This window comes from Sciurus vulgaris, assembly GCF_902686455.1.
Source record: "Sciurus vulgaris genome assembly, chromosome: X".
Taxonomy (NCBI): Eukaryota; Metazoa; Chordata; class Mammalia; order Rodentia; family Sciuridae; genus Sciurus; species Sciurus vulgaris.
This window is the reverse complement of record NC_136471.1, coordinates 15,054,332-15,066,095: the sequence shown is the minus strand read 5'-3', so window position 1 is coordinate 15,066,095 and position 11,764 is coordinate 15,054,332. Positions and strand designations below refer to the sequence as shown.

General features: G+C 41.6%; 1 protein-coding gene across 6 annotated transcripts in view; it reads right to left on the bottom strand.

Moving 5' to 3' along the window:
• The window catches only part of FGF13 (fibroblast growth factor 13), a 497,312-nt gene that overhangs the window by 60,694 nt on the left and 424,854 nt on the right, over nucleotides 1–11,764 (bottom strand). For 5 of the 6 annotated variants that reach the window (XM_079124747.1, XM_079124745.1, XM_079124746.1 and 2 more), the window contains 2 exons: nucleotides 7,221–7,331; nucleotides 1,581–1,684 (listed from right to left, as the gene is read on the bottom strand). In XM_079124747.1, the coding sequence (XP_078980873.1) occupies nucleotides 1,581–1,684; nucleotides 7,221–7,331 (215 nt within the window). Of the gene's footprint in view, nucleotides 1–1,580; nucleotides 1,685–7,220; nucleotides 7,332–9,233; nucleotides 10,113–11,764 lie in introns of those variants that run through there. The other variant, XM_079124748.1, reaches the window with a different exon arrangement.

Below are 11,764 nucleotides of genomic sequence, written 5' to 3'. Positions count from 1 at the left end.
ATTCAAAACAAAGACAAACTTATTCATATATTAAATGTCTCCTATAATCTAAAACTAGATCTACTAATATGAAAGAAACCCTAACTCTGGTAGTATACCAGTTTTGCCTCACATTTAAATGTCAAAAATTTGTTAAGTTTAATTTGGTCCTATGTTCCTCATTGAATTCTAGCCTATATTCTTATAAATTCACCTAAAAATTTTCCATTTTTCACTCCAAACTGGTAAGAAAAAGGCAAACAGGAATTTGTATGTAAGGAGAGGTTGAACTGTGCTTGACAGAAAATGATGCTTAAAATATTTGTTTTATGAATAAAAAGAGAGGAACTCAAAGACTCCAAACACAGAATAATGTCTGAGATAGACGTACAAATTACCCTGCTTTAATCGGTACATATTAAATACATGCATAGAAAGAGTACACCATATCCTGTAAATATGTACAGTTACTATGTGTTAATCAGAAAATTTTAAGTGGTTAAGGAAATGGAAATGTTTATTATCCCAATTAGAGCATTACAGATTGTATACATATATTGAATTATCATATTGTACCCAATAACTTTATACAATTGAAATAATAATTGATAAAATTTAAAGTAAGTATAGGCAGACAACGATCATGTACTAATTGAACAGTTAACAATGGAACTCTAGAAGCATTTCTAGACCTGGTCTTTGTGTCCTAGAGTTGATCTGAGGGAGAGATCTCATTAATTATTTTAGGAGTAAACATGGATAAATATGTTTAACTGCATTAAGAAATGGTTTTGTTTCCTAAAGCAGCAAAGCAAGAGAGATCATTTTATGCCAGTAGCCCAAATAACACTGTATACACACCTTTCCAGTGAATCTTTAATTTTATACTAAACATGTTAGCTTCATATTGATTAATCAATAAGAGATATAATGTTCACAGGAAAACTAATTTATCCTTCCAATTACATATTTCCATCAAGAATCCTCTTCATCTCATCACAGAAATCTGCATTAACAACACATTATTATGGTTTGGACCTGAAGTATCTCCCAAAGCTCATGTGGTTTCATCACCAAGATAGCAGTATTCAGAGATTTGGTCTTTGGAAGGTGATAGAATTAGGGTTCTAACCTGATTAACCCCTTGATGGGTTCATAATTTAAAAGACTATTGGGAATTGGTGGACACTTAGGAGTTGGTGCTTAGTGGGAGGAAGTAGGTTCTTAGGCATGTGACCCTGAGGACTATGCCTTATCCCTAGTGTCTGTCTGTCTGCCTGCACACCTCTCTCTGTCTCTGTCTCTCTTTCTCTCTCTTTCCTCCTCTGCTTTCTGGCCACAATGAAGCAAGCAGCTTTGCTCTGCCACAACCTCCCTGCCATGGTGTTTGCCTTATTAAAGGCCTAGAAACTACAGAGCCAAACGACCACAGACTGAAACCTCTGAAACTGTGAGCCAAAATAAATCTTTCCTCCTTATGTTGTTTTTCTCAGGTATTTTGTCACAGTGATGCAAAACTGACTAACACACATACATAGCATATTTTCTTTCATATCAGATGAAAACTAGAATAGTCAAAACATGCAAAATCAGAGGCTTACCGAGGTGTACAAGTATCCCTCACTGTTCATTGCCAAATACAGCTTGGTTTGAACTCCTTGAATAGCCACCACTCGAAGACCCACAGGGATGAGGTTAAACAGAGCTGAAAATAAAAGAATGTGAAAACAACATTAATATTCTGGATTTCATAGCTTTTAATATTTCTAGCAGAACTAACTTGTACTTCAAAAGTAGTGTGAACTTGGTGAAGATGGATAATTGGATACAGACAGATAGTCATTTTACCTTTCAGTATGCTTGATTTATGGTTACAGTCACTTAACAGGGAGTATAACTATACATCCTCAGATACTAGGGGAAATAGAAGACTTTGGTCCCAATTCTATGGGTTTTACACTATCAGGTGGGGAATCTTGATGCTTCTTGGGGAGATCTAGTTCCAGGAATTTGTCTATATATTAAAAACGTGTCATCCTCCACAAAGTAAGTTTAAAACTGCTCCCCCAGATAGTTGCTGAAATCTACAAAGACACAGTTAATATCTACCAGTTGGGGAGAAATTCTTAGACTTTTAAATACTAGTCCAAACTCCTCATCTAAATTATCTATGATTTTCATTGGAAAAACCCCCAAATAAATCTAGGTCTTGTGTAAAAGTCATTTTGCAGTCCTATGTTCCTAGAGTAGTATTTCTTAAAGAACTGACATTTTCCAAGATAGAGTTGAGAAGGCTCCTAACTTTTAGACTCTAAGAGCAAAGGTTCAAGGAATAAAAACAATGAATTTAAGAGAGGTATATTTTATTATTTTAATTTTTTTTCTGCAGAAGAGTTGCAAGTGGCAGCCAATTGGTGCCAATGAGGCCTTCATTGCCCCCATCTGAAGGTCTCATTGCGTGAAACTTACACCCAGGCTCTCCTCACAACCACACACCACTCACTGGAGACAACCAGTGGGTGTCCTCCCACTACCAGCTGTCTACTCCCTCCCACACTGTGAATAAAAATAAAACAGTACATTTTTAAAACGTAGTGCTTGCCACACACATCTTTTGAAAATAGCCTATGCACCTTTCACTCAGGAGTCATAGACCAATGTTGGTGATTTTTGCCTTGTTTTGTAATTTTCTCAAGGATGATGAATCAGTCTGTTATTTTTGTGAACAAGAATGTAAAGAAGTCAATTCATGGGTAAGAACAGGTTTTGGGGGGATCACTTTTCTCTGTGCATATATATTCTGCTGCAGTAGGTGGGGTAATATGGATGAAAAATATTAATGAGGAACTAAGTATTCCTTGGTGAGTCTACAGTGTATCTTTCCCTTAAAACCATGGTGTTACCAAAGAGGAGCTAGGACATATTGTACAGTTCAAAATACAAGTGTTCCTACCACATGCCACTGATGGCACTTTATTCAATGCTCATCGTATTAAAAGCTGTGCCCTTCTGTTATGTGAGGTAAAGGAAAGTAATTGCACAGATTGCAAGCAAGGATCTCATGTTATAGTTGACAATGCGATGCACAGGCAAGCAGTCTGATATCTTCAGGAATGTCATCTACACGTCATATCTCTATTGACCATGCCTTGCTCACAGCAAGGTGTTCAATACACATTTGTGGATTGATAGCAAACTGTATGGTGAAAACATAGCATGTTTTGGGAAAGTAATAGATCACAATTCCACAATATAAAAGCCCATAGTTTAAAATGTTCCATATCTTAAAAAAAAAAAAAAAAGCAAACAAAAGCATTCTTTTGGGTTTGGTTTGAAAGCCTTAATCACTACCTACTGCTTGCCAATGGTAACACCAAGCTATGTCTGAAAATGAGTTTGGTCATACTAATTGATGATGTACAACTATAAATTAAATTCAGAATTGTTTCTAGAACATCATATTTGACAATATTCTAAACCGTTTTTAGCTCTCTTGATGCAGCTTAAAACAGTAGAGATGGGGAAAAGGAGGGAGACGGAGAGAGAAACTGAGATTAAGTTGATTTTTGCCTTGTTCCACAACCACCCTCTGAATTGGGTTTTAAGGAGCAATAAAATGCTTAAATATAAAACATTGGACAACTTGAGGAAGAAGAGAAGCAAACAACATCAGCAATCTCACCTGAATAATGGGATTAACTATGCAGTAGAAAATAAAAATTTTACTATGTACTACAAATTTTTATGAAGTCTGATTCAAAAACAAAAACAGAAAAAAACCTAGTACTCCAAAACAAAAACTTGAAGAGAACAGCGAGTGCTAGAATCCTGCTAATACTAGTTCAATCTTTTCCTCTGCTTCAACATTCAAGACAGTTCATAGACTGAGTTGGCTTCAAATGTTTCTAAAGGGGTAGTCTTTCCACATAGAAATGCAGAGAAATTATATTAGAGATAAGCTTGGACAGGATCACTACCTTCCTATATGCCTTGGTTTCTCTAAATCTGAAGTACTTCTTCAAGGAATTAAGATATTATTTTGGTCAGGATGAAGATATTCTCAATTTGAAAAGAAAGCAATTGATTTCATTTGTGTATCTAAGACATATTCATTAGAGGTCTAAAATCACTTTTTCCTTTTCAGTTAAAGTTTTGAAGAAATTTTTTAAAAAATAGAAATTTCCTTGGTTCTTTTTTTGTGTTTATACAAAAACACATTCTATCCTGAAGGGGTGATTTTCTTGGAGCTGTGCACCTAGCTGGCACTTATTGTTTGCAGAAGATAACAGTGAAGTCATGCTTCTTCATAGTTAAATTAAAGTCCATTTCTCAAAGACAGTAGTTAATAATTGCATATTTTAATGTAGATTGGAAAGACATGACGCACTGAGTTGGAAGTACTATAGCAGGTTTGAAGAGAAAGGGCAAACTATCCTTTAAAAATAGCCTTCATTGTATCATAGTCATGAAATGCCCATCGTCTTTTCCTTTTCAGGGGAAAATACATAATTTATAATGGCTGATTTGCTCATGATGAAATTTCCTTGGACTGACATTTACCATTGTAATAAATCTACATAAGGTAGGCTTAAATGCGTAATATCAAACATGCTTTTAGGAATGAATATGTCTGGGTAAACATGAAATGATTTCTTTTATCATGATCTTGTTTCCCATATCAGAATTAAAATAATATAAAACCAATTAAATTGAACTAAATGAGAAAATTATGATAAAGAAGAAAATTAGGAAAAGAAAAACATAAATGTAATACTGGAATATGTATTTAGGAAATACTCTACAAATGAGTGGTAGTTGAAAAAAATCAAACTTGTATTCTTGTTCCACTCATTTAAATAATTAGTTAAAAATTAGTGCCAAGAATGCCTGTAATCTCAAAGGCTCGGGATGCTAAGGCAGGAGGGATGCAAGTTCAGACAGCCTTAGCAACTTAGCAAGACCCTGTTTCAAAATAAAAAAAAATGAAAAGGACTGGGGATGTGGTTCAGTGGTTAAGTGCCCCTGAGTCCAATCCCCAGTACAAAAAGAAAAAACTTAATGCCAGGAAAATTGCTTGATTTTAGAAGGGAAAAAAGTAAAAATGGATGGCAAGATTTCCATTGTGACAGATCAGTTCAGACATTAAATACTCCTATTTCATGATGGTTTTTGCCGCATGATATTCTCAATGGGGAAGCTAAGTTAGCTCTCTAGCACCTGGTTACTCAGCAACAAGGCTAGATAGTCAAGTCCCACTGAAGTGCTATTTCCTTTGAGATAACTTCCATCAGTATGCATCACATTAGAGATATTATTACTTACCTTTTGTTGACTTAGCTGTTTTTGCCTTAATCTGCCTAAACACAGATTCTCATTATCAGGCTATGTTATCTAAAAGTCTTCCAATATCATTAATATATGAAAATGCCACACTTACCAGTCAAGAGTTATAAGAAAACCAAAGGCTAGGAGCTATGCAGATGTAGGGATAGAAGAGTAAAATCCACTACAAGATTTAAAGATCCATAGTTAAGAATCGGAGCCTTGTCTGTGTGCGCACATGAGGTATGTATCTCCTAAAAAGCTTACATAGAGTGTGATCTTGATGAGTTTGGCATAGAGCTGCTAGTAAGACACAGCATAATGAATCATCTATTTTAAAAAAAATTCCTTTTCAGGAAACACATGTGAACACTGGATCCAAAATATTTCTTCTCTGATTTGGACCTAGAGAAGACATTAAAAATAGGTGGGAGAAAACTTTACTGGGAAGGGCTCATTGGTAGATAATCACGAGCTTCCCTTTAATAGTGCCCAACAGACCTACTTTCCTGAAACACCCTGGAAAACAGAGCAGCTTATAACCCTTAATTTCTTACCCAAACACTAATCTGTACACATAATTTGGGGGAATAGTTTATTACAGTACTAATGTCTGTTAATTTGATAATAGTAAAGGCCTCCAGTTACACTTAACTAATCACTTTAAGTAGAAGAGTATGCATAAAAGTGAAACTAAGATTCATTATAAAACTTTAATTAATCACAACAGTATCAGCATTTTGCAAAACAGGGAAGAGTCATTTAGTATGGAGATTCTTTATCCTAAGAACCAACAGAGCTTTTTTCAAGGGTAATCAAAGGCGACTTCCTCTTGAGGTCACAGGTTTGCCATCAGTCCTGGAAGCGTTCCTAAAAGGTGTAAAACTTTTTAATCCTTAACATCAGGACCCCTGTCTGTGACTTTGCTGTCTATGGCTTTGCTGTCTATAGCCACACAAATTCTTCAAAAGCTGCAGAGTATTCCTTAGGAGAAAGGCCTTCTTTCTTTGGCTGTTTTCTCAGCTGACAATGGGAATATTTCTGGACATTATCAAAGTCTGAGGGAAATTCAAAACAAATTGGGGAACAGAGAATGAATTATGAGAACCAAGTGTTTTAGCTGTATGGAGCATTTAATCGGTCTGTGAAAACCTGCAAACTCTAAGAAAATATCAATTATCAATACAGAAGAGAAGCCTGCACTATGTGCTTATGTTTTTATTATTTTAAGTAAATAAATCAAACATACATGATCAAAGGTTATATAACATCTTGAAATTACCTTTTTTTATTAATTAGAAATGAAATGGGTATTATTTTTGATGTGCTTTCTTTTAGGTTCACCACTATGGTCTCCAGCTTGGTCTTTACTTAAACCATGGTTAATAATAAAGCACTAAAAGAAATCCTTTAACCACCTGTGGAAGTATCTCCACATTAAAGTCCCAATTAGTCTCAGGTTTATCAGTGTGTATTCGTGGAAGGGGGAGCAGGAGGGAAAACCTGAAATGATGAATTCTCATGGTATGAAACCACTCCCGTCTCTTGGGATAAGACCAGTTCTTAAGAGTAGAGATAACATGCTATTTCAGGATCAGTGTGTGGGTGAGTCAATTTTCTGTGGGGAAAAAAGTAATAAAATCTAAAGGACAGCCATAAATCTATCTAGATTACCATGGAGATGACATTTGGATCATTCTTCAGATGGTGTCAACATTATTTGCTCAAGTTCAGTATTTTAGATATTTTCATGTTCGACTTCCTGTAGGTGAACCTGTGTAAACAGGATTATGTGGTGTGATCATATTTTACATTCACCTAAGGATTTAGCAAGACTTCTTTGCTGAAAAAGTAAATAAAACAAACACAAAGTCAACAATATGCTGGCATAGTATACTTTTTATTTAGTGGTCACTTACTGTAAGTGCTGTCCTCGTCTTTGGTGCCATCAATGGTTCCATCTGCCTGCAGCTGCAAGTGGTAGCCTTGTCGGCTGTATAGTTTGGTAACTATACCCTTAAGCTGAGGCTCTGCAAAGAGAACGATGGTTTGGATCAATTGATATTGTGCGTATGTAGCTGAAAAGACTCAATTCGAAATTCTAATCTCGGTTACAAATTCTAGTGCAAAAGGTCAAATTATGTGTTTAAAGAATCCTTTGGAAGAAAGAAAACAAATTGCAAGTTTCAGACTAAATCTCCATGTTTCTTCACTGAAGAAACATTTCATTTCTACCTCAGAACACTGGAACATTGATAAAGCCCTAAAGCTTCTGACAGCATCCACAGTTTCTTATAGCTTGTCCTTTGGCTTACTCTGACTGAACATTTGAATGGATTGGCAAATGGTATATTCTGCCTTTTTAACAATGTGCCACTTTTCATATGCAAGGAAAAGAAGTATAGGATGATTTAGAGTTGTTTGCCAACCAGGGGCCAAAAACCCTCTAGTGAAGGTTTCCTTCAGAATTACCATAATTTGAATAAATAATCCCCTTATTCTAAGAATGTTAAAAATGCAAAAATAACCTGGAACCCATTAAAGGATCTGTAGTAAGAAAACTGATGCTTCCATACAAAATTGGGAGGGGGAGATAAAACAACCATCATCATGCCCTATCATATTAATTACTGTTAAGGAAAATGGATGTGAGAAGAGCAGGTTTTTGTTGATGGGGAGGAAAGACAATTAGTTCATACTTATTTTCAGATTTAATATCAGAAATATGATTACCCAAAACATGGGTTCTTAATTAAAATGATTTTCAATTATGAATCACCATAGATTAATCAAGAGCCCAATTTACCAATAACAGCCATGTTATCTGAAATTTGCTTTTATTGAATACAGACACCTGCGCTGAAATATTTACATGATTATTCTAGCCACATAATCATGCTTTGCAACTGCTTAAGCCTCTTTAAAACTAGCCTAATTTACAGCTAACGCATTACAAACTTTGTGCAAACAGAAGATAAATGCCTGCATTTCCATTCAAGGGTGTGTAGAACACATAAAGAAATAGCAGATCGATGAGTAAGTCTGGTTTGCTGTAATATTTATCTAGTAAAGGGTAAGAAAATACTGCAAAAGATTCAGTTAGTTAAGAATGACAAACTGCTTGTTCCCCTGAAGGTCTACCTTGACGCAACCTGACACCTAGAGCTGTCTGAATTATCCTGTCACCAGAATGTCGCGCTACTCTTATCACTAAAATGGTTCAAAAGGACCCACAATGTAGCTATGAGTTTAAATTCCCTCTTCGATCTTGCATTTAAATACCAAGTAACCACAGTTTTACTAGTCTAACCAGATCGCTAAGCTCTCTGTCGCAAGGTTCTAAAAATCCTACCTCCCCTCCCGCAAACATTTGAAAGCTGCACCACAAGTCAAGTCTGTCCCGAAAAGCATAAAAGTAATCAAAGAAATGGAATGCCTAGATAGCGGAAGCCCACATCCCTTGGGGGCGGAAGGTGTAGGGGAAGGGTCTGACAGGCAGGGATCAAGGAAGCGAGGAATTTCCTGGGTTTTCTGGGGTGAGGGGGCAGGCAATGGTGTCTGCCCAGCTCCGCTTCTGCAATTTCCACGCCACACACACGATAGCCATGTCTGGGTCACGCCTTCCCAGAGCCCACCCGGCATGCACACACACATGTGACACGTCTGAAGCTGACGGAGCGCCTCCCGGGCAGGGTATGCCCCCAGGCTCTGCGCCTGTCCCAGGGCAGTTGCAATGCAGCAAGCCCGTTACTGTTACGAAGGAGGCAAGAAAGCAATCTTGCCTTGCCATGAACGCACACCGGCTAGGTAGCCTCACCCGCACAATGTGGGCTACAGACAACTCACCTACGCTTCCATGTCCGCCCCCCAACCCTCTCCACACTCGTAAAGTACGGGGGGGAAACCCCAAAATTGCTAAAGCCCCTTCCGACCTGGTCTCCTTCTGCGCCTCTTCTTGGAGCCGAAGAGTTTGACCCGGGAAAAGACATTTAACTTGTTTTTGTCGCAGCTGGTCTTGCCTTTGCTGGGGCTGCTGACACACTTGCAGGCGTTGGATTTCTCGCGCTCGCGGGCTTGTCTCTTCTGACGGATCAGCGAGCTGGCGATAGCCGCCGCCATGGCCACGACGCCCACCACCACCACTTCTTTTGCTGCCCCTCGCCGGGTTCGCCTCCTCCTCCTTCTCCTCCGCTGCTCTCCCGCTGTCTCGCGCTTCGCCGCCTGGGTCTCCTTAGCCTGCGCTCGCCTGGGCTTCTTCGCACTCGGGCTTCAGCCGAGGAGGGGGCTCAGCATGCCGTCCAAGCTCCTCTGGCGGTGGTCCGGCTCCCGCGCGGGCTGCTGGCTGCCTGGGTCCGAGCCGACGCCACAGCCCCGGGCCGGGATGGCAGGCGAGACTGGCAGGCGGAGGCAGAGCTGCGCGACTGCGTGCGCTCGGCCCCAGAGCCCCGAGGACACTGTGCGAGTCCAAGTGGCTCGGGTCGGAGTTTCGCGGCACCCCCCGCCCTGTGCTGCTGGAGGGGGCCGGAGGAGGGAGGCGGGCGGGCGGAGGGAGAGCGCGCGGGCGGGAGAGGCCCGGAGCGCGGGGGCCGGAGCGAGGAGGGGGGAGGCGGCGCGGGGGAGCGCGCCCTGGCCCTGGCCCCTCCGAGTCTTCCACTAGTCCTTGCAACTTCTTGGCCTGATAATCGGGAAAAGTTGGCCCGTGCCGGCTTCCCGGCTGGGATCAAACAGGTAATGGCCTCGCATCCTCGCTGTTGCTGCTGCTCTGGGCGCGGCACAGTCGCAGCACAGGAATTCAGTCGCTGCAGGCACCCTCCCGAAAAGCGCGACGGCCTCCCTGCGGCCCCCACCCTCGGCGGCCCCTCCCTCGCTCCTTCCCGACGCTGAGCCTGCTGGCTCCGGGCCGCGCCGCCCCCACCCGCCCCACCCCCCCAAGTCCCCGGCGGGCCGCTCGGGCTAACACCTGTAGTGGCTTGGGCTCTGCCCCATCTCCCCAAGCCTTCTCCTCTCCCTTTCCCGAAAGGAGCTTCGGGAGGAAACAGTGATGGAGGAGGCACCGGGATGAGGTAGTTGGATTGAAGGAGCGGGGGTTTGCTCCGCGATTGGGTGCGGGGAGGAGCGGGGTGGGGTGTTCCTTTAGTGTTTGACTCTTAGCGGGCCAGAGTGCGCACGGGCTGGAGTCCCTGGAAGTTCAGCAGACCCCCAGCCCCAGCCTCAGGCTCACCAACGCCCCCACCCCCACTGAGGTGTTTTGCATGGCGACACTTGTAGCCATTCAGGAGAGGAGGCCAGGGCTCCCAGACGGGCTCAGCCCCCGCGGCGGCAGCAGCAGCAGCAGCAGCAGTAGCAGGCACTGCAGCGCTGCGCCCGTCCATACACCACGCTGCCACCCAGTGGTTTTTGCTGACTTTTCATTTCATGCCAATTTGTGCGGTCCGAACCTTGGTTTTCCTCTGCGCCCCCTGAGCTGTCGGTTCGACTTTGGGATCCAAGCGGAAAGCTGGGTCGTGGGCCATAGGCAGTATTTGGGAAATGTCTTTATTAAAGCTCTGGCCCATCTCCAGTCTCCTAATTTCTTCCTTCTATCTGCTCCTCAAATTCAGGCAACTCCCGCCCCTAATTTAGGAATCCAGTGTGGCTCTTTGCTGGCTTCACTGTATTCACAAGTTCTGTCCTACGCTGTAAACAGGAGTAGAAAGAGGGGGTTTTAGGCCAAGGATGCAGAAGAGACAACGGTCCGTCGACATCTCTACCTTCAAACAGACACAAATGTTTTACGATTTTACTTGATTTCTGAGGCCAAACAGAAGGACTGCTGTATCGTAGAGCTGCCACTACACTCCTACACTTTCTTTACTGGACTCCTTCCTCCTCCTTTCCAGATCTTTTCAGAATTGAGGTAGATGCAAAAACAAATGCGCAGTTTATCCCCAAGACTCCAGTCCTTTTTTCTTGCCTGACCTCCCAACAAGCTCAGACTCAGCAAGGCGGAAGCTCTTTCAAAGCTCTTTCAAGCTCCTTAGCCCATCAGAGCTGAATCACCTGGGCCCTCTGTAGATTCTCTTGCTTCGCAGGGGCTGTTGTTGCTACCTTCCCTTCTTCTCCTCCCTAATACTGAAATGTCTCTTGCTCCATCAGAAGCATCATCGTGCTGCCTGTCTGCAAGGAAAGCTGGAGTGAAAGCTGCAGAAGCTGAGATGGACAGTTACAGGAGAGTGATTTCAAAGGGTCTGAAATCCCCTGCCTATTCCTTTATGTTTGCAGCTTTCCCCAAAGAAAAGGACACTTCAGACTTGAATTCATAAGGGTAAAAAAAAAACCCTGGTCAGCCCCACTGGACCTTGAATGCCTTGTCAGTTGAGACTAGTTCTTGTTCACTACTATGTTCCCTATCTCCTGTCACAGATCTTGTCATATAGTCTAATGCTCAGTAGGAATGTTTTGAAAATAATTGATGAATGACTGA